We start from the raw sequence: 24,180 nt of genomic DNA on the forward strand, positions 1-24,180 counted from the left end.
TACAGTTAAGGGTTGTTTAATTTTAAAACACAGCATTCAAGCTCCATATAACCACAGGTTTTACATGTACACATTTTAGAGATTGCAAAAATTATGTACAAAATAAAAAAAAACAGATTAAATCTACAGTGATTTTTTTTTCCAGAAACAAAAATTGAAATCTATTTATCATATTCACATTAATGAAGCAACACTTTGTGTTTGCTACAAATTCTAAAACGAAATTTAAAAAAAAAAAAAAAAATCTACGAGCAAATCAAATATAAAAATGTTTTAAAATGTGAAATAAGCTTTTTAAGAAATTAAAAATGAAACGTCAATTTCAGAATTTTTTTTTTTCCTTTTCTTCATTTTGTAAATGTTTATAATCTGTACAATAGCTCAGCATAACAAACAACAAAGAGAATATGACCACTACGAAAAACAGAAAGAAGATTGCATCAGTGTAATAACGTCTTAAGAGAGCATAAATGTTTTGAAGAAGTCAGGCTGATCGCAGAGGCAGCCAGGAGCTGTCAGCTTAACAAACAGGCTTGAACGTAAAGACATTTAAAAAGATATTCAGATAGTAAAAGAGTTGTGCTTGACTTATTGGCACAGTCTCAAAAAAAAACCAAGAAAAACAAAAATCACCTCTTGTACTGGTCACAAAGCACATCGAAGAGAAGCAAGCAGCAGAAGTACAAACATCTCATTCCACATTTGAAGGATGGTCATGCTTCAACAGGAACAATTTCCAGTTTATACAGAGAGCAGAGTTATCACAATCCCTTCACAGCATCCACTCACCCTTATCTACCGTTGTTATAAATGCTAAAACACATTTGTGAGACACTGCATTGCCAATGCATCAGGTATCTCTGGGGAAACTCTCAGAGAAACCGTGATATGCATATTTTCCACATGAACGTGCATTAAAATTCCTGTTGGGATAATCAGTGAGTGGCATTTCTGACTCTAAACTGCCGCGTTTGGTCGAGGAGATCGTTGCCGGACAGACTCGAGGATATGAGTGTGTACAATTCCCAGTTCTGTTAAGGGAGACGAAGCTTTACAACTTAGCTGAAACATGAAGAGAATTACAAGCAGTCTGGTGAATTGAGGGCACCGCAAATTATCTTAAAAAGTCTGGAGTAATGTTGCAGGAGACATCACACACTTCTCTGTATTCCAGCGCTTCACCGTCGTCTTCAAAGGTCGGTTTAAAAAAAAAAAAATAAAAAAAAAGGTTCTGCTTCCAGTAGTATAAAAACTTCTCTTTCTTCGTCAAATTCTTCTTTTTTTTTTTTTCATCATCTTTGTCCTTATCAAATCCTCTGAGAGCATCAAGTTCACAGCTTCACAAGTTACAGTCACTGCTGTGGAAAAGTGGCTCATAATGTATTAAAAAAAATGCCACAGGAAATAAAAGTGTCCCGAGGTGACAGAAAGATTTCAATTTCAGACCGGTACGACGTGCAATACCGCAGGAAAACTGGTCCCAGATGTCAAATTTAAGACAAAATGCACAAACAAGCAAATGTGCACATGTGATGCACATTATGCCAACATTAACAGGAGAATAATGCAAATATCAGATTTGCATTTTTTAAGTTCCATGAGCAGAAAGAAAACCTGAGCAACTGAGATGCTGCACTGTGAAGTGAATTTATATCACGATGGTTTGATCTATGTTGAAACGTGTGATGTGAGAAATGATATCTACTCCTCAGGTGGGAAAGAAAACAGTTGATTCCTCCTGCATTTATGTGTAAGGCAATGAGAGAGGTTGTGGTACAGTACAGTACAAAAAAAAAAACAACAACCAGTAGTAATCAGTGTTAATCTATGAGCACTTCCAGAGTCCTCAACACTGCAATGCCTTGTTAGATGTGACAGCGTACAGCGTCACGGTGCGTTCATGTGTAAAGAAAAAAAAAAAAATTGAAATTGGAGTGTAAGAGACAGTCCAGGCTCCATCACATCAGAGTTGCAGGTAAACTCCAAGCACCAGCCAAGGATTGTTGAAACTGGAGAAAAAGTATCTGTGTGAGAGTCAAGAGATGGGATTTAATGGATGTCGTCAAGTTTTGCTTCAACCAACCAGCAAAAGCACGTTTGTTTTCCCATTTTAAGTCGAGTGAGACAGTTACTGGTGGTGGTGGGGGAAGCAGGAGGCGGAGCGACTGAGTGGGAAAAAACGTTTGTGAGGAATGACCGGAGGAGTGATTGAATGTGACTTTAGAGACGTCAGTGCTGCAGACAGGACGAGTCCAGTGTTGTCTAGTGCGCCGGAGGGGTGTTAGGATCTGGTCGGCTGTTGGCCAGGTACTTTGCCCGCATGCTGGAGGTGTACTGTGGAAGAGAAACAGAAAGTGACACAAAGAAGAAAACGTAAATCATGGTTTCACTCTTTATAGTTGAAAGTGTGAGCACGTAAAGAGTAAAATCACTCCTGTCTTTCACAGCATACAACACAAAATCCATGTAGGATTTGAACTGAAACTAAAAGATAATATTTTTGAAGCTTTTGAAAAATGTATCTGTTGGAACAGCGAACAGATTCAGAGGCTCAGTGCTTTGTTGAGTATGAAAAAAAAAAAACCTTTTGGTAAATAAAACATCAAAAGCTGCAGTTGAATATATACAGATTGCACAATCAGAACAAAGCACCACGATCACAATTCATTCAACAGATCAGAGAAAATCCTACACAGGTTACCTTTCAAACTATGAACTCCACTGCTCTGGAAACTAAAGGGAACTTAAACGATTCAGACACAGAAACAACATCACAGCCACAGCTTTAGAGGACAGAGACATCAGAGCACAAGGAGCTGAATAAATACACACCAATTCTAGTTGAAATGATTTCACGTTTTGCTGTTAACCTTCGTGCACATCGACAGGGCCGGGCATTCATATACATGTAGGATGCACCCATGCAATTTTTTTTTTTTTTATATACAGGCGACACAAGAACAAAAAGGCTGCATTTCAAACTCATGTGGAGACACGATGTTGACTTTTTCAGCTGTGATATATGTTCTTGTGTTGTGATCACCCCTCAGAGCCATTTGGACAACCTGTGGAGGATGCTGAGAATATGGGCTCAACTGAACAACATGACTTACCTTGAGCGTCGAAGGAGGAGATGTTTTGATTTACCTGAACAACATGCTAACTCTTTTTTGTTTATTTGTTTTTATTTGTGTAAAGAACAGGGGTTTTGACACTATGAGCTTCCCCTCGGATAAAATCCAGACATCAGAGCCCCCCCCCCCGTAATTTTAAATTGATTGTAACAGAGCATATTTTTATGTGTTGCACTATCGATACTTTTTTAAACTCCTATTATTATTCTTTGTTTTACTTTTATTTTGACATCATCCTTATCTAAGTTTGGAACTACAGTTCTAGTAATGCTTTGAGGAATGTAAACAGACAGTATCATGTTGCATTGGAGTCAGTCAGTCAGCTGTGGGCTACAACTCGAGCTCTGTTGTTTTAGCCTATAGTTGTTTACATTTTGGCAAACTGGCACCATTTATCTACACTGGAGTACGTAATCTACCCATTAATGTGCAGATAACTAAGTTCTTTTTTTTCTAAGCAGACTACTGGATGTTTATTCATACACTGAATTTAGAAATATGTGTATTTTTAAGGTTAATTTTACTGACTCTTGATTTTGAGGGAATACAAAACTCAGCACAACTGAGCTAATCTGAAACAATATTGTTATTATGCACCATTTCCACCTATATAGTAAAAATAAAAAAAAATAAAAAAATTCTCCCTATCACACACTCAAATGCAAGTGCGTCATATTTATGAGTTCATTTTCAAACCCAAGAAACAAGACAAAGCAGCTCCACATGATCATTGAAACGGTTTAACGGCTTCATAATCTGACGATGACTCGTCATTGACTCAGATCACAGTGAGCCTCAGGGCAGAGTTACGACCTCACATGTTCCTCCCAGTGCATCTGTGGTGCAGGGGGTGTAGGGGATCATGCAGCCCGGGGCCACAGGAAACAAACATCAGGTGAGACACCAGGTGGGACAAGAGTCAGGACAGAGAGGGTGTGGGGGGAAGGGAGGGGCTCCAGCAGCCCTGGTGGGACCTTAATAGAGGGTAAATAAAGCTGGGAGTTTGGGAGGTGGTGGTACAGAGGAGGAACAGGCCAGCAGGTGGAAGAGGCGGGCATTTTTTGTACCTGTTAGCATAGCAGACGAGGTTACCAAAACGATCTTGAACTCTCCGAAGGCTTTAACTGCCAGCAGTGACCGCTGTTACTGTCCGCGGCAGTCAAATACAACTGTATGGATTCGCAGAAAAACAACAAAAAACGACAAGAAGAGAATATATAGAGAAGTAACACAGAGCAGCGTCTAGGTCCAAGCAGACACACAGACACCAGGGAGGGCAGGATGTCTGGTAGAGGTTTAGGCCAGGTGGTGGGGGGCAGGAGGGTATAACTGAGGTGGGCTCTTTAATACATACTCTTACATTGTTTTCAACATCTGCAAACTGTGTCAAACTTGTCAAAAAAAGGTTCTTGCACATCATCAAGTGTCAGTGACAGTTGCAAAGGATCAAAAACTCTGGAAAAACTACAGAATCCTGCACAGGGTTCATCACTTGAAATCACTTACTGGATGACATTTCAGCCCTCAGACAAAGTTCATAAAGACAAACAGCAACCAGGAAATCAGAGGATCAATCAGAGGATGCTGGAAACACTCTTCAAATACATAAACAGACGTGATACTGAGTTCTTTTATTTTTCTTGGGAGAGAGCCTGTTACCTATATATGTGTGCGTCATGCTGTTTGTCTATACACACTTCGCCAGGTTTGATTAAAACATCAACAACATCCAGATGAGTATGAGTGATGGACAAAGTGCAGATTGACAGAAAAAGACAGAGAACACTGTCATGTAAGAAATGTATTATTTCATTATTCCATCATTATTTTGGTCCTTGTAGGAGAATTCCTTTGCATTTTACCTCCTTCCATAAAAAAGGTCAAGTGTAGTGTCAGCCGTCGGCGCTGAGAGATTCAAAAGTCAAACTATGTTTTTTATTATGATGAAGGATCTCTCTATATATTGGTTACCCAAATGCCAAATTAAAACTTGTGTTCTGTTATACTATAATAGTGGTAAATCAGTTAAAATAACCATGTTGATTCATGTTTATACGTTGATGTGTCTGTGGCTGATGGGTTAATATGGATGCTTTTCTTATGAAGGTGCAGTAATACACAGTACGGGAGCAAGTTCTACGTTGTTAAACAGGGTTTTTCCACTACTGGAACTTTCCCAGAGAACCGAGAACCTTTAGAGGAACTTAGGAACTAAACCTGTGTTTCAACTGGAACAACCAGAATTGAATTCCTGTACGATTGTTCCAAGTCCAAGGGTAGCACTTTCTAGTGGAGCTATTCAGGCTCACTGTTCGCTGTTTGGTCAAACACAGACTCTGTGGCTGCTGCAGCTTCTAACTTCTGGATATTCCTTGATGTTTGCTCATGTTAAAACAAAACTAAGCTTTGCTGTCGACTTCCTGACTCAGAAAAAAGAAAAGAAAAAGAAAAACAATTTGATGATAGTTTGATGGCGGTTGTTATAAAGTAGAAATGACACAACCAAGAAACAACCATCAAACATTCAGTTGATCGTCGACCGTGGAGACAGATGCTCTGCAGTTTTTAAGTCTCCCATCTCCAACAACTGAGTCGCAAAACAGTAAAGACAAAGATTTACTTGATGATGCTGTCGGCTTTTAATTTGCCTAATCTTTTGTTCTTTGGATGCGGTGGAAATGCAAACAGGAAAGTTTTAAGTTTAGTTCCTGAGTTTAGTTCATCTGGTTCCATAGTTCCTGGAATATTTTGTTCATCAAAAAAGGGCAGACAATCAGTCCCTCGCAAAGAGGCTGCTCAATGACCCAGAGGTGCTCCCACAGCGCTCACATTTTTACAGGGAATGCGACACTTACCGAGGGGGGAGGAGACTCTCGTCCGATCAGAGGCGTGTTTTCACAGCGAGAGTTCTGGAAGTTGGCGTTCTGAGCCCTGTTGAATTCAACACAGTGAGATCAAACACAACAAGGACACAAGTACAGTGTAAATCCCTACACACTGCTTTCCAGATGTGAAACAATATACTGTATAATATGAAACTCTCCAAGTCAGCTTTCAGCATACCAACACAGAGCCAGAAACTGGGGGACCCCCCCCCCCCCCCCCCCCCCTTCACTTTCCCTAACAGTGGACTTCACTCATGAGGCAGAGAGCTTTGGGTTTCACAGGCATCACAACTGGAGAGCAACAGCTGCATCTGCTGGCCAGGACTTTCTATAAGAGAACTGAGCTTCTCTCAGGGGACGTATGATCTGACTTGTGAGTACATGAAGTATCTAATATCAGCCTCTCTGCCGGGAACACAGTCTGTGTTGTGAAAATAAATTAACTGCCACTTCTGCCTTTCACTTAATGCTGCGTTCTACTCAAATCCACAGTAGTGTGAAGCAGTGATGACTTACATGTACTCTGTGACAGGTGCGTTGCTGACGGTGTGGGCGGCAGCAGGGATGGAGGTCTCGCTGCCGTAGCTGCTGCCACAGCTGTACAGGCTGGGCATGTGGACTCGGTACAGGTTATCGTGGTTTTGCCTTCCTCCATGGCTCAGAGACTCGTCCTCACTGTCCTCCTCGTTACTGTAAAACACAACACAACACTGTAACACCACCACCACCACCACCACCAGAGGGACCCCCTGTCCTAACTGTGTGATGATGACAAAGGAGCATAAAAATGCCACGTGGTCCCGTTTTGCTTTTATTCTCAGTCACGTTTTGATTCAGTTTCATCACCGCCTGAGGGAGAGAAAACAGGATGAATCCTCTGCTGAAGCAAAGAAGAGGCAGTTTTCCGCTGACCTTAATGGGCCTGAGCAAAGACTGTAAAAATAGACTAGAATAATTGGTTCTGTTCCTACCTGAAAATAAGAAGTCCTAATTTTGCATCAGCACAATAAATGCATTTGCAGAAATGATGTGATTCCACTTGTTTTCAAACAATGAGGCTCAATAGTGTGTGTCTGAAACCAATAATGGACAGAACAACGATGGAGCCTGTCTCCCTCTAGTGTTCATGGCAGGCACACACCATTTCCTGCATATCTAATCCATGAGGTCATAGTTTAGTGCAGCTTACAACACATTTTCAATTAAATATTCATATCAGGAAAAAGTGGCAAAGTCATTAATGAATCAATAATACTAATAAAACCATAGAAATCCCAAAGTTAAATATAAAACATAAATAACTCGTCACTTCAAGCCGTAATTCCAGATGGGGTAAAAGGAATTAGTTTCATTACGACAGTATAACAGAACAAGCTTAGCAGCAACCACTGAGAGAAACAGACTGGTAGCGTGTAAGCCTTTGCTTTATAACAGGAAGCTCCAGCTGAGATCAAACTGATCAACATGCATGCACCCCCCCCCCCATGGCAAGAAGGGATCAGTTAATTATGTGGTGCAGCTGAGCTGACGGCTGCGCCTGGGAAACCACTGTCCTCATAGCCATCCTGCAAACCTTATCTGGTGCTGATAGGACGAAGAAATCATCCTGATTTCACCCCTCTGCTGCTGCAAACGACACCAGCTCAGGCGGTGGTTGTGATAGATTTAGGCCAACCCGGCACAATTAGCGGGGATAACGGGAAATAATCTATTTGAGGAAGCAGCTGGAGCCTTCTGGACTTGTCCCAGTGGTAAACACAGCCAGTCTTTGAACAGCAAACAAACAGAAGCCTTACACAAAAATATTCATGTTCCCCTATCTGTGTGGAGGTTTCTTTTCTGAATTACTTTGTCTACTTCATTCCCATGCCATGTAAAAACAAAAGGGTTCGAAGAACTGCTCTAAAACCATAATTAATTGATAGGCTTATCCTCTTGAATTATTTCTCACTGTATACACAGTCCCGTACACAAAGTCATCTTAAAAGCTTTTATGCAGCCTCCTACGTGGTTGTGAGTCGAAGGGAGTATACTGTACTCCTTCACTGGATGTCGTACCTCTTGCCCCGCCAGGTGTGAGGCACGCTGCAAACAATCGAGCTGAACATGAGAGCAGTGACGAAGGAGAAGAGCACAAGGTAGATGAGGCCTTCCAGTCCATCGTAACACAGACCTGTCATGGCCTGGACGTAGTCCTGAAACAAGAGGAGGCACAGATTTTTACTGTTGCACGTATGAACAGATCAGCATCTTTATTAGAACATCTAAAGAATTTTGACAAACATAAGAAAACAAACACGAAGAGGTAGTAAAAAGCTAGAGTTGCTGTTTCTAAATTTCGACATGTGGATTCAAAGGTCTTTAAAATGCATCCGCTGTGAGTTCTCATTTAAACTAGGTCAAACCAATGAGCTCACAGTTGGCAAACTACAAGGAAGACAATGCAGTTTCACCTAGGTTTGGAGAGAAGCACTACGCTCCACATTATCATGGCTGAAAATCTTCATTCTGTATGCACTGCACAGCAGAAACACATTTGGTATTCCACTGAAGGTAGTCTAATTTTTGAAATAATAAGATTTGGCATGATAAAGGGGCAGTGGAGAGAGCAAGAAGAAAGAGCTCCACTTGCACATGTGCACTTGGAACTTGGAAACCACTGAGGGAAAAATCTTCCCAAGCACAGCGACAGCCAAGTACTCATCATTCAGCCCAGCTACATAAATGGTACATTGCCAGCATCAATTGGACTAGAACTTGCATACAGGAAGGCAAGTGTTATCTGTGGTGACAGGTGTAGTCAGCTGCACAAGCACAAAAGAGGGGTTATTTTGTAATGCAACTAAGCTGCACTGGAAAGGTGTCACAACAAATCAATCCCCAGGCCCTTTTTTCATCAGACATAATCAGACATAGAGGGACCCTACAGTCTTCTCTTGTAAGTCTTCTCCTCCCTGCTCACCATGTGCAGGCTGCGACAGTCCACCAGCGCAGTGAGCTGATGTAGGCTGATCTCTGTGGTGTTCAGTATCCCCTGGATCTCCTCCAATCTTCCCTGGAAATGAATGAGGGGAAGAAAAAAAAAAAAAAACACTGTTGGAAAAAGGCTTAACTTGAAATCCAACTTTCACATACTTGGATGCTTTAACCATCCATGACAATGACATTGGAAAAAAAAACCAACTACAGTTAAATAGCAGTTTCCTGTCTGCCAGTTTAACCTGTCGGTTTAAACAGTCAAGAACAAGGCAACGTGGCTGCAAAAAGGAAGCAGGTGAACTATCAGGTGATTATCAATTCTACACACATTTATCAGGGATGTGTCTTTCATCAATACGCAACAGGACACAGAAGCTCCAGCTGAAAAAGCAGATTTCCTCATCTGATACACTGTCTCCCGTCTTCCTCCTGTTCTCATCACAGCTTCAGCACAAAATACGTCCGATTTACCTGATAGAAACGTTTCCACAACCTCAGCACATTTGTCCGTTTGGGTATGTGAAGTGAAATATGCCCCTCTCTCTATTCCCAATGTCAGCTCTCATTTGTGTGTCTGTCAACACGGTGTAAGAACCAGCGGTGGACAATGCCACAGTGTTGTATTGACAAGGGCCAGTGAAAGCCTAATGCGGCTAAATGGACATAATGCACGTCCCAGGTGGGCTGTCAGCAGATCTTTATGTGGACAGGTGCGCTTCACTTCTCTGCAGCTCAGTCGTTTGGTCCCATTCATTGGGATATTCTGTCATCACAAATGGTACAATAGTACAGGACAGGACAGCTTGTGGCCTGGGGAGGGGAGGGGGTATCAGACACCCTGTAATGTGCCATTTCTAGTAAAGAGTGTATTGATTGGGGTGGGGGGTTACCTTGGTTTGTTTATACTCTCTGGTGGCAGAGCGGAGCAGTTCGGACACATCATCCTGCATCTCCACTAATGCTTTGTGGCTCCCGGAAAGCTTCTGAAATAAAGCATGAATACTGTAGCGGCACAGAACATCTCAACAGTATTTTCATTTTTAATCATTGCCGAGAACCTTCAGCTGATGTCTCCCATTTGTAGTCAATTAGACGTCTAGTGAAAGCATTGCAGACAGTTTATAGATGCGAGTTGAAAGACTTGATATATAGCTTATTTTTCTATACAGTTGTACTAACAATAGATGCCTGGACTTCAGCAGCACTCAAAAGTTTTGATTTATTCATGCAGCTTGAAAGAGAAAATGTAGGTAGTCCATTAAAGCAAACTATGGATTTCCCAGTAAAAGCGACATTCTCCTTTCATACAACATCACTACCGCCTAACACACATACTTTGAAGTAGGCACATGCTATCAGCACAGAGACACACAGGAAAAGTTGCTCTGCATCACTTTTCCTGCAGGCAGAATGGAAAGTATTGTACTACTGCATGGGAAAATGTCCTTTGAGGCAATGGGAATGACTCATTGTGCCCACTTGAATTCTTACCAGTAACAAGGTCATACATCATGCAGTAGATGTGTCTACGATATTGTGTCTACTCAGATTTGAGTATTGTAAGTGTCATATTGATTTGCAAGCCATTAGACAGACACAGTCTAGTAACTTTAAAAGAGAAAACTGGTTTGATTTAACATGTTCAAAATCCAACAAGCAGAAAAAAACGTTTGTAATGTATGCAACAAACCTGCTGGAAGGGGTTGGTTTGTTCCACACTGCAACTCAGGTAGTACCGCAGGATTTCTGTGAGTAAAAAGGACAGGAAGAACACAACAGATACTTTTAGCATATCTATACAAACTCACATCTACACAACAATTATCTTCATTACCAAATAATCTGCACAGTCATTTCTTGATTAATTGTATTGTCTATATAAAGCCCAGCATCTTCAAATTACTTGTTTAGTCCGAACAATCGTCCAAACCCAAAAGAAATTACACTTATCCCAGAAAGCAGAAAATCCTTAAATGATTCAAACAACTAATTCATGCTTGCATAAAAAAAGTCGATAGTTTTCCGTTGGTTGACTTAGTGATTAATGGGCTAATAGTTTCAGTTGTATGTCCATTAAAAAAAAAAAAAACACACCCAATCAACAGCCAAGCTCAGGCAATGTAAAGCTTGTTTTGTTAGTTGTTAGTCTCAACTACATGGTTGTTGTGTCTGAAGCGGAGCTGGTGCTGTCTGAAATTCAGACGCTTGACTTGACTACTTTGAAAAGCTGAGGAGGGGGACAGGTCAGGGCTAAGTAGTGTTGGTGTTTATGAACCAGAATTAGCACAGTGCAGCCGTGGAGCTTCATGCTGCAATCAAAGGCTTTTATTTATTTTATTTGAGGTCCATTCTATTATTTTTAGTCGTACCTGCTCACTGTAACTTGTGAATACAACTTGTGGTGAACTTGTTAACAAGCAGTTGCTGATGCAAACATCCAGCAACTACTATTCATTTAGAGGTGCACTACTGCCCAAATGGCAAGTCTAAGTCCAATATTCACTTTCATTTAGCTCTGTTTTTGATCTCTACCAACTCCTCAAGGAAATATCTGGTTCTTTAGCTGCTAAATGATTCACTGTGTTCACCAGCTAGTCGCTAACGGTGTCTGTCTGCTGTTTGGAACTGAGCAGTAGAATAGTGTACAGAGGGTTTTTATACCTTTTTACTCTGAAAACAGCTGCCTGCTGAAGGTCATACCAACACTATGAGAGCAGTGAGCGTGAACCAAAACAGTAAGCTTGTGGCTGCACAGATAAACAATGCGCTGAAACTCACTATAAAGCTCTGTAAGTTGTAAAGTAATGTAAGCTCTGCGATTATAGCCACTTTAAGAAAACAGAGTCGGGTCTATTAATTCTGGTATCTCTTATTTAACACTACACTGTTCGCTGTACACTGCTTCAGCTACTACTCTTTTGTTCTAGCAAAGGGGCCAAAAGAAATTTTATTTTATTTTCTACATCTGTCTAGTCATGTTCCCTGCTGCGCCGTTAGAGCTTGATTGCTGCTGTAACTGTGCACCCGCTGAGCTAATCCTGAGCTCTGAGGTGAAATGTTCCAAGAGAATAAAAGTTCACATGTGCTGTAATAGTATGAATTAATTAATGTCTTTTTCCCTTGATGCAGCAAAACTTCAGCAACAACAAAACACACAGCCAGTGAGAGGCTTAGGTGCAACCCTCCTTACTGCGCAGAGCAAAACTCCACAAAGAGCAGTTACATCTCTGGAGATATTGTTAAATTACGACATGACCAAACTTGTACGCTCCTCACAAGTACACCATAAACCAAAGCAAGGTTTTGGACTTTCACATGCTATTGCTACCCACTTCAATTATTTCTTCTAAAACACATCAGTGAGTAGGAGTCGATGAGACGGGAGCATCTGACTAAAAAGCGATAGCAATGTCCACAGATACAAGCTGTGAGAACACCACCACCGACCTAACACATGGTGCAAGTGACGTCCGCACGTACTGCCGTGTCAGGAGTTTCTTTCCCACACAGCTGAGCATGAGAGGAGAATTTCCGGTGCAAAAAAAAAGTACATATAAAGCAAGCTTCTGCCGATCCAGCTCTCATCCATACACCCACACATGCAAATGTCAGGAAGAGCAGATTTCCTGTAGTCTGACTTTTGGTAATGGATGGAAAAACTGATGCCTCATTTTAGTTTTTGTGCCACTTGGTGTCAGCTCTATTTCTTTTTTTTTTTTTTGCCACCGTTCTATGTAGCAGAAAATGAAGACTTTGTTCTGCTCACGACTCAGTGATGATGAAACCAACAAACAAAATAAAACAATGCAGTGGACAAGACAGGGGTATTGTTCTGTTTTACGATCAGATTGATTATCAGTGAGCCATGGCTTGGGTCACATGGGAGCTTGCTTATTGGACAGAGATTTGGCAGCGCATTATCCCAGCAGGTTAAAATTTTTGGCAGGGTTAGGGAGTCAAAACAAATCTGGTTCCGGGCCCCGGAGCTTCACATAAAATGCTCTCTGAGTATTTTGTTATCATAGGTTTTCTAGGCATGAGGAACTGCTGGCTGCCATATTATCAACCAAACTGAACAAGCAAATGTTCTACAGAGAGAGACTGGCCTCTGAATAAATGCTCAAGTTATTCAGGATTGCATATTTTGATTAAATAAAAAAAAAATCTGCATAATTTTTGATGCAGCTCATGTTTGCTGCATTTTTTGTGTATGTTTTTTGTGTAAGTATTTCACAAACAAAACCAGCTGAATACCAATGAAACACGAAAGATGAACTCGCACTCTCTGACTGGATCAAACCCGTGTGTCTTATTACACAATGAGAAGAAACAGAGGAATGAAAAATAACAGTGAGGGTTGTTGAAAATATTCAAGAAAATATAACAGCCATCCAGGGGAGGAAAGCAATAAATCCAGTGTAGTAATAACACACTTTGTGCTATCGAGAGGTTTGTCTGCTGCAATTTCAGACAGGCAATGAAAGGAAAAATATACAAGAACTAAATAAGAAGTTATCTTTCCAAGGCTGACATTTGTGGGTAAAAATAAGTATATAATTATATTTTTATTCAAAATGTAATTCATTCGTTGAAACAAATAGAGATTTATTTGAACTGCTTAATAGTTAACACGTGTTTCAGGGGAAAAAATAGAACTGAAAACCCCCATACTGCATGAATCTGCCCCCGGGCAGCTTCATAGCAGCAGAATAATACAGTCCAGTGCATAGAATAAGTTGGTGCTCTCGGATCAACCATACAGTGCAAGATTTACAGCTGATGCCCTGACTTCTGCCCAAAGGCTTGAATTGTGTATTCAGAAAAATCTCCATATTTTGGCAGAAGCTGCTGCTGAAAAAGGACACGGAGCAGCACAGAGTGAGCACCATCTTCTCATTTGGCTTCTCCAACAACTGAAGAGGGATGCAGGAAATATATTGTCTCTGATCATCCCCTCCACCATCCTTATCTCCCTCATACACTCTGCTTCACACACACACACACACACACACACACACACACACACACAAACCCAAGGCACCATTTTTCCTCTTACACGCATCCCATCATGGGACAGATTGAGCAATTACTGAAATGAGACGCGACAGAGAGACTTCTGTACTGTTTAAAAAGGCAGCCCATTGCCCTCTTGACCCGGCTGCAGATGTGCCAGTAAATTTAGAAGCCTTTTATGGGCCATGAACAAAACCAAGCCCTCGCTCTTTAGAACAATGTCATCTCACTGCAGCACAATAACCTCTCCTCTGCAATTGTAGATGACTAATATTCCTGATTTTAAAGAGCTGACTGAGTGAACACAAAGCCATATCTTTACAACATGCACATGAATAATACTTAGTATATGTGATTCATACCTTGATTGATGACTCCATACTGGGCTGCCACTTTTGTGACATACGTGTCAGGAGCAACACAGAAATCACTGGAGGTCTAGAAAAAACAAAGACACAGTTACAGTCACAGTTTTGCTTGATGTTAACAGCAATGAAGTGAAACAGTGTCACAGACGCGACAGTGGATGCACCGTCATCTTTGATGTAACATGCGAGTAATTGATCACAGCTTTAAAAACACTTGCAACACCACAGGCTGACTGTGTCTCAGCTGAGAGCATTTGCACCAACTAAATTAAGCACATTTAGGTGTGAAGTCTGATTCATCTGCAGGGGAGGAAATCCTCCACATGAATCTTTAATTTACATAAATATTCACATGCGTCAACATTTTCGATCCTCCTGGAGAATAAACGTAAAAATGTGTCTTTGAATCAAGTCATAAAAAAAAACAATATGCAAACATTGTGGATTCATGCTGCTGTTGATTTAAGTAGTTTTTTCTCCTCCATGTAGCACCCAAATTAGTTGCCTTGGCTCTCTGAGAACAATGGCTGCTATATTATGGCTACAGAGCTAATCCCAGTTGTTTTTGCTTGTGATCACAGGTCTTAATCACCATCATTAGACTAGAGGATTTTTGGAAAATGCTGACTAACCAGGAACATGTACCCCCTGTACTTTGCAGCACAGCCTGATACAACAATTTCTGCACAAATCACCACAAATGTAGTAGTTTCAACAAAAGCATATTTCATTTAAGGTAGTATTTATTGCCCACTTTAGTTTCAGTGAAGGGATACTGCACTGAAAAGCATCATACAAGTGTTTCTATTTTTAAGATCACCCAGTGTATTTCAGCACACACTTTTTATAAATATTTAAACTCTTCAACCGATTAAGTGAAACAAAATCCAAGGCCAAATTCTGTAGTCATTGGCTGTGCACACAAAAATCGTGTTATCCAATTATACGCAATGAACTGTGCAGCTCTACCTGGGAAAACAGGATCATGCTATGATGGAGACACTCACCGTGGAGATGGCCAACTCCAGCCCCAGGGAGACCCAGCTGATAACCAGAGCCACTACACCAAACAAGCACACCCTGGGGAGACCAAGAGGAGGTGTTAAGTGTAAATGCCTTAATAAGTTGTCTTTATCTTGTTTAAGAATGTCTTATTTTGTCTCACTCGATTTGTAAAGTGTCCTTGGGTGTCTTGAGAGGCACTCATAAATAAAATGTATCATTATTATTATTATTATTATTATTATTATTATATGTACATCTACAATGATATACATGTAAAGCTGCAACAATTAGTTGATTAATTAATAGTGATGTGATGAATTGAAGACATTTCAACAACAACAAAAAAAAAAGCCAAAGTGTTGTGGCGCCAGGTTGTAGGATGTGAATATTTTCTGGTTTCCTTATGTCTTTTACATTTATAAACCAAATATCTTTTTGCTGTTGGTTGGACAAAAGAAGACATTTGAAGAGTTGGGCTTTGGGAAACTGTGATGGACTTTTTTCTGATTTAATCGTTAATGAAAATAATTGTTCATCTAAAGGAAGAACAGGAGAGGAGGAAAGGATAGGAGCTGTGTCGGCCAATCACACAAGTGACTACATGACTTATTTAAGTTAAATGCAGCTAAATACTGATATAGGTTAATGTTAATGAAATTACTGTATTGCGTCCTAAAAAAAAGTGTCAAAGTGTCATTAGTAATCATCAAAATACTGAAGATTAAATTAACTGTGACTGTGCTGATATTTTATAGAAGGCATGAATCCATCCTGATTAAACTGTACTGACAAGGTGGCTCTGATGAGTCGGGGGCTTCATGTACAGTAATTGCCGTTCACTCTGTGACAAGACCTTAAGTAATTTCCCAGGGCAGAATCGTTTTCCCTTAAGTGTTCTTGTGGCCATGATGAGACTCACCCTATAAGTGTTCCCTTGGAATTGCGAATGAGGCCGAACAGCACCAGAAGGCAGATGAGGACATCGAACAGTAGCAGGCTTATGTAGCCCAGCCACCTGTGAAGACAAATGCCATTAACAACAAATGGCTGAGAGCAGCACAGCAAACCAACGGTCAGCAGAGCTCCATTTTAAAAGCAATCCTAATGATTTCTTCTAACTCAGTTCAAAGGATTCCACAAAATCGTTTTTGCTGTGTGAAATTGGGCAATTTAAGTGAATTTGCATTCATAGAGTGTATCTCATGTCAATTCTGCTTTGAATTAATGGCTGTCTGTAAAACAATGAGCCACTTGCATATTTATCATTTTAGGCAAACTCAGTACATCCCAGAGGGACTGCCACAACACTGTCTTCAATATCTTCTAACAAACTGGGAAAGTCAAGGCAGGTTTAAAATTCTTGGTAAGTCAGCTGCCTGTGATCACATCTTCCTCCTACTTTGGATTCACTCAGATATTTTGTTACAGACAGATATCCAACAGAGTGTTGTCGGACAACGCTGTCTCACCAGGGAAAAGACAGACTAACTTTGAACCTTTCAACAATATTTGAACTCCGAGAGAGTCGAGTCTTCGCAGGGATGTAAATTACTGAAGGAGTGTGTGTCTGCATAGAAAGTTTAACACTAAGATGTGTAGCACATGAATCACGGTCTGTTGTTTTATGTTTATGTTAATCAACACTGCTGCTGCTGCTGCTGCTGCTGCTGCCACTCCTCACTGTGCTGCATCAGACAGGAGTTTTTGTTGTATTGTTCTGTATGGTGCTCTTTGTTTGATTGAATGATTCTTGGACTCCACCGTTACAGACGTACCTGTACCAGTCATACAGCTCAATCGTGACGGCCAGCTCCTCCAGGGAGATGTTGGTGCTGTCCCAGAAGGGAATCTCCACCATCTGCCTGAGCAGCTCGTCCAGCTGGCCCTGCAGCTTTTGGATGATGGACAGGTAGTCCGCATGCTGTGCATACTGGCCCTCAAGCTGTTGCAGATTGTCGTCTACTGTCTGGTTCAGTGAGGATGTACTGTCATATACCTAGAATCACCCCATTGACAAACAAAGTCATGATTGAGCTCAGAGAGGAAAAGCAGATTCACTACAACAGCTCTACGGGTAGATGAAACCAGCACTGCTCCTGGCAGATGGGTGATGAATTATTAAATATACTGGTATAATTTGTGCTCTCAGTCTTACCAGCTTCTGCACTCCCGTGATTGTACGGTTTGCATGGCGCAGGGAATACGTCAGCCGATTCACTCCATCACAAGTCTCGCCGTTCCCATAGAAACCGACAGCAATGCCAGCGCTGAGGGGAGACAAAAGGAAGGGAGGGGAGACAGGGTGGTGAGGAGGAGGGATTAGCTAAAAAAGACACAGAGAGGAGACAGAGAAGAGAGCGGGCAGTGGGAGAGGCGTGTGAACTCTACATTAACCCTGTCGGCGCAGACCCCGGTCAACAGGCTCCTTTCAGCTTCCAGCAGAAAGACTCCATACAGAACCATGGAAACACAGAGGAATGGACCAGCTATGCCCCAAACCCCACACTAGGGCTGACAAAGGCCGTACTGAGGCAGGAGATCAGCTCTCATTTGCACAGACAGGCCTCAGGTTTCAGAAAAACAGTTCTGGCAACTGCACAGGCAACAGTTTCTATAGGTACATCCAGAGGAAAAATATTTTCACAATGTTAAAAAATATTCCACCAATTTATGCATGCAATTAGCAATCTTTTCTTTTGATATGTGGCAGAGAGTAGAAGCTATTCAAGATTGCTGTGTGTTCTATTTTAGTGAGAAAAAAAAATATTTAAAGATATCTCTTCCTGTGTTGCAGCTGTTGGTCTTTTTTTGCTAACTCCCATCCAATGCCAGAGTGCATTTTATAAAGTGGGATGATAATAAGCGAATCACTCCAAGCCCAGTCTAACAGCGTTCAGCCTGCCACCAACGGGCTTTCCTCTTCCTGGAGGGCTGCTAATCTCTTCCTCTCACACTCTGTAGTGTGAAAGAGGGTGAACAGGAGCAGCGTCACAGCAAAAAATAAAAACCAGCCTCCCTGCTGCGATGTGCACCTGTGGAAACTGTGCTGCTCATTCTTTATTGTACAAAACAACACTGAGATATATCTTTAAAAAGAGGCGCAGCGTTTTGTGCGATGATGCCAAAGCGTGGACTCCCCTGTCAAAGAACAAAAGCAAAACAGAACAAAGCGCAGAAATGCCTCCAACTTGGTTTTACTTGCTTTCACTAAAACATTTGTGCGTGGCCACAAGCACACACTGATACAGTGATTATGATGCAGTTCTTGTACTCATCAGGTCCCCAAGCTCTTTGTGCTACGCTGAATCGACCGTGATGGCTCTCCAGTGGCCCATCAACAGAAGGAGGAAAACAGGAAACTAATGGAGTTCGAAGATAGAAAGCATGTCCAGATGGTACAGTTCTCACACTGTCGCCTTCAAAGATAAAAAAAAATAACAAATCATAATATTGAAGCCAATGTATATAGCAATTATAAACATGCAAATATAGGCTACATTCCCTCAGTATTAATGTACAGTCCCAGCAGGAGTGTTTTTGTGACTGCAACAACCCAAAGTACATGAGTATGCAGCATTTTCTTTAAAAATTATGAGATTGTTTAAACTTACTTGTTAATATTTGCAATACAAATTTAAGGCTGTAGTCTGGGTGTTAGTTCCGCTTTAAAAGCTCAGTTTAGGGAAAAATGTAAGTTGTCTGGGTCTCTGATAACAAGTTGTTTTACTGAAATGTGATTTAATTTGAGTTGGGACAATTTTGTGTGGTGAAACCTGGTCATTTTCCAACTTTGCAAGCCAATTCTTCTGATTTGGCAATTTCATGTGAAAATACTGAGGAGACTGAAGACAATTTCAAACCTACTGTTGTCTGGTTTTTGTGTCCTGAAGATACAGAGAGGCAGGCTGTTTCAGGCTGGTTCCTGCCTCTCTGGTTTCAGCGCTGACCACATGATTCAAATATTCAGCTAAGATTGTCAGGCTGACGTCCTGCCTCTTCCCGTGTCTTTGTGTTTGTGTGAATGCAAAGTATCTACCATCAACAATACAACTGGGGAACGCCACTGGCAGAAAATGCAGACAGTATGCATCTTTAGAAGATTTTTCAGACTCCTGAAAACTGGTTGCTTTCTTTGCTTTGTTGCAATACATATGCAGCAGAACATGGCAGGTTACCTACAGTTCATTCTGTCTAACTCTCCACTCGTGCCACGCTTATGTATATGTATGAAGGCTGTCAAACCCAGACACTCAAAATATCAGAGTTCAAATACAGATTCTCTCAAAGGTGCAACAATCTGTCTGCCGATATTCTGAAATAACTTTTCAGTTTCAGGATAAAAGGAATCAGGACCCTGTGTTAAATGAACAATATATAGTAAGTAACTGTGCTTGGGGATTCAAATACACTGACTCCTGACCACTGTGATCCTGTGTTTATACTCACCTGCAGACAAGTGTTGCTATGATGACACACCAGGCCGTGCAGCAGCAGTCAGCGTTGGGCTGCTCCACATTTTTGGTTCGCCGGCAGCACAGCCAGATGGAGTAGAAGAGCAGAAATAGGAGGTCCAGGGCCAGACAGGCGAGCGCCACACCTCCCAATAACAGGATGGACTGATGGACAGAAGGAGGTGGTTATGGAAAGTTCACCGCTGACACCACTTTCATGTCAATAACAGTGGGGATAATTGCCTTCCAAAGTTTCCCACGGAGAAACATCACCAACATCATGCCTGAGGAACTGAGCTGCAAATACTCCTTACATACATTCTCTTCTTCTCTATGTGAATTTTTGTTGATTTGTGTCCATCACAAGCTTTAATAACAAACTCTGTGCAGCAAAGGGGCTTACAGTTGTCTTACCCATTGTCCTAAATTAAAAACTGAAGGTAAGATTTGTTTACAAGTACCCTGGAACACACACCATAATTAGGAGAAAACGTCAATAAAATAAGATCTCATCTTTCTCTGTGACTTAAAAAAGAAAAAACAAAAACAAATGAGAAGGCAGCTTTTAATTTTCATGCGGTACTGAACAGCCTGTTCATTTAAGCCCAAGGAATACAGAGCTAATTGTGGACTTGATGTCCTAGAGACAACTGAAAAAAGCCACAATGAAAGGGTTCTGTTAAGTGAGAGAGAGAATTACAAAATGCTGATGTGAAAGAAATGGAGAGAGATAAATACTCCCTGAACAACTCTAAAAGAAAAGGCTGCTATTATTCGCTAGATTTTACCATTGTCATCATCACTCTTCACTGGCAGAATTTCAAAGCAGGCACTACAGCAATATACAGTGATAGTTACACCTCTGAAGACACAGCAGCACATCCTATGTAGGTCACACAGAGGGCCTCTGTGTTCACTGTATACTCTTGAGGGTTCGGGACTGGCGCAGATTTCCATCCTGCCACTTTTGTTTTGAGAAAAATCCAGTTTTGCTTGCATTTGTTTAGTTTTCTCAATGATGCATCACAGAGACAGACACACCCTGATGCAGTGGTTGTCGAACTGTTCGTGCCAGTGTGGGAACTCAATCTTATCAGTGAACAATTGCAGGCTCACAAGCATAAAGTCTGGCCAATTTAGTATTGAGTGTGATACAAGCAAGACGGACTGGCTTATCAGACACAAATGCGACTGACAGATTCAGCTACCGCATGTTGCTTTGCATAGTTCAACCAAACCAGGGTTCACCGAGTGCAACAGCAATCCAGGAGTAAGAAGCTATACTGCTACTACATGTCACGTTCGATGCATCACTTCCATATGACCTGTGCATCATGGTGACGTAGACCAATACTGAGCATCCCTGACAGCTCAGCCATCTGGACATGTCAAGACTTCCCCTGAAGCCTGACTGAGAGCACTGCATAGTTAACAGCCTGTCATCACAGTACGGTTAATAATTATGGTTTAGCAAGCTAGCTTAATGATGACCACTTTTATGTTGCTCTTGTCAAGATGAATGTGTGAAGGGAGTGAGATAATGTGCTTTAACAGCTGAATTAGCTGTGCGCGTTTTAATAAAATGTACATTATAGTTTAATCCAGTCCATCCGGCTTCCTCTGAATACTCTCATTTTAACACTGGTGTTGTTCATGCTCAACTTCTCACTGTTCATGCTGGACATCACACAAGCACAGCTGCAGCCATTATCCAGTCAATGAACCCGTCCTATTTTCCACCAGGAAAAGGCTCCAAATCATACCTCAGAGAGATCCAGTGACAGAAACAGTGAGGTGGTAAAAAGTTGTCTTTTTCCCCAGCAAAGGGACCCCAGTGCCACCTCAGGAAAACAATACATTCCTTTAAAATGCTAATTTTTTCTGATTTAATTCTCACTAAATCATGGAGCAGGTGAAGAAAATACTGTACACTTTTGAATTACTTTCTTTTTCAAACATGAATGTCTGTACAAGCATCAGCATATCACCATACATGAACACAGCTGACAAAAATTTCTAGAACGTGGGCTCCCATTTCTCACAAACAGTGGTTCACTTCTTGATTTTCTGAGTCACACTTCCATGGTAAAAGGGAAGCATTGTTATTTTGTAACTTGTTCACACTAAAGATTCACCCATGCAGTTTTCACTTCTGTTAAACTACCCCTCTATCTATTGTCATTCCCTCCGCCAGTACTGTCTGAAACTGGCATGCCACACACTCATTACCCTGTCTCTCAGAGCACTTCAAAGAACCACAACACCATAGAAGATTTGGTAATGACGCATTTTCAAAAGGGAACGACATAAACAAAGTCCATTAATAAATGAACTAAAGATACTGGTTTTATAATCAAATAACACTGGGATATTTAGCTCTTTACTACACTCATAACAAACAAAAAACTTCCTATCTTACCAGAGAAGGTATTAAGTTAATTGAACTGTCAAATCAGCTGTTTCCACAGAATTTAAGTATTACCCAGCTTTCACAGATGGTAAGGGATTTCTTTGTTGAACCTAAAACCAAAAAGAATGCAATGTAATCTGAAGTTAATGCTGAGCCATCTGACACTATTCAGTTTTCCTGAGTTTTAAAGCACAATGTATGCACAATTTCTCTACTGAGAGGCATAACCTGCACACCAGTCCATAGTCAACAGAAACAAACTGCATCAGGATAAACAAGTAAGTGCTAAAAACTACCACTGCTATAATAAAACCAAATATCACTTTACCTAAAATAGATTCTCTTTAATATTAAACATTTGAACAAATGTCATGCTGATCACCGCTCCCCCAGTCTTAGCTGTTCACCATGCTGTTCAGTCACCTGCTGGACCCTTGATACCAGTTTAACCTCTTTAATCTGAGAATAATAAGGGGTTTTATTGCAAAGGCACTTCAGAGTCAAAATGCTCCTCTGTGGTATAACGAACACTGGTAATGACTTGATGTTAAAGAAAATAATATTTGAGGTTGCTTAGGCCAACTTAGGTGGCTTGGCTCAGACTATACAATGCCAGCTGGCCAGTGTCTGGAAAAGGTCAAGACACGGATATAACAGCTACACACAGATGGTGACATGGATCAAAAGGTGAAGAAGGAGAACAGGTGGAAAAAGATCATCTGTCACTGATTTTATTCATCTACACCATCACCATCATATCCTCCTAAAGGTGGACACTGAAATCAAACTGATACTGTGACAAACTATTAGTTAAAAACATATCTGTGGGTATGTGTTGGCTGCCTGGGAACCCCAACTTCTAGAGTCACCTGACACGAAGAAAATGAGTCAGAGAGGTGATTTTACCTGTTGATATGTCCAGTCCTCTGGTTGGAAATCACTGCTAGTTTGCTCGAACTTGAGGTTGAAATGGGGCAGTCTGTGTAGCAGGTTCACCCACCATGGTGGAGAGTAGCTAACCACTGCTGCCATGGCGAGTAAACGTCAATGAGATGCGCTCAGCGGACAAACAAGCAAGGATGCTTGAAACTGTAAACAGGCAGGGGAGTCCACTTCATAAAGCCTGTCTGTATCCGGGATGAAAGCAAAGAAAACAAACATTATTGCTCGGTAGCATCAGAAGCTAGCTTGCGTTTCACATACCTGGTAAAGTTGAAGTGTTATTTTGACTGTGCCAATCAAAAATATTTAATTACTCACTGATATCGAAATCGATACACAATTTAAAAGCTACACACACTATATTACGTTATTTAGCATTTGGCTGTTTCAAACACCACTGTTCGCTAACTACTAAACTAGTAGTTAGCTGTTACACCGGCGACCAGAAGCTTAGCCAAGCTAGTTAGCTTGTTAATCTGTAAAGTTAATAGAGAGTTGGGTCGCTAGCGGGGTTCCTGCTACAATACTAGCCGTGAACACCCCCTGAGTACCATGGTCCATTTAAATTTTGGTTTTAAAAAATCCGTTGTTTAAGATCGTTAAGTGTACCCGTAATGTAGCTAGCGTTAACTCAGCTAACGTTAGCCGGTTTAGCCACTGGTTAGTTCAGTCCGCTGAGAGTCGAATAACAACAACAAGTCTCTTTTGTTCTTCTTGACATCCTGCTCTGCGGTTTGTTCACATTACATCCTGTTTTTTGTTGGTTTGTTTGTTGTAGTTGGTGATGTCTTGTGGTCTTGTGGTCTTATTCCGCCGCAGCAGCTCAAACAATACCCTTCGAGTTAAACCTTCATCCAGTTACAATTGGAGTGCTGGGAGACTGGAGCCAACACAGCGACTGATCACGGCGTTAACCCAGATGGCAAGCCGCCCGGCCCGGCCCGCACACATCCCACCTCATCGGCGCAAAAACAACCCAGCAGCGCCACCCAG

At 41.3% G+C, this 24,180-nt stretch overlaps 1 protein-coding gene across 1 annotated transcript; it reads right to left on the reverse strand.

The window, feature by feature from the left end:
• On the reverse strand, nucleotides 1–24,118 carry ttyh3a (tweety family member 3a). Its single transcript, XM_023413905.2, has 15 exons — nucleotides 23,797–24,118; nucleotides 23,152–23,372; nucleotides 19,831–20,000; nucleotides 17,540–17,651; nucleotides 17,160–17,380; nucleotides 16,304–16,399; nucleotides 15,387–15,459; nucleotides 14,374–14,449; nucleotides 10,689–10,744; nucleotides 9,889–9,981; nucleotides 8,982–9,074; nucleotides 8,078–8,214; nucleotides 6,536–6,709; nucleotides 5,990–6,065; nucleotides 1–2,334 (listed from the first exon to the last, which is right to left on the reverse strand). The coding sequence occupies exons 2-15, from the start codon at nucleotides 23,275–23,277 to the stop codon at nucleotides 2,263–2,265; spliced, it is 1,575 nt and encodes a 524-aa protein (XP_023269673.1). The 5' UTR covers nucleotides 23,278–23,372; nucleotides 23,797–24,118; the 3' UTR covers nucleotides 1–2,262.
• Nucleotides 24,119–24,180: the final 62 nt, after the last annotated feature.

Source organism: Seriola lalandi, unplaced genomic scaffold, assembly GCF_002814215.2.
Source record: "Seriola lalandi dorsalis isolate HSWRI2012SDOR001 ecotype SW California unplaced genomic scaffold, Sedor1 jcf7180002054519, whole genome shotgun sequence".
Classification (NCBI taxonomy): Eukaryota; Metazoa; Chordata; class Actinopteri; order Carangiformes; family Carangidae; genus Seriola; species Seriola lalandi.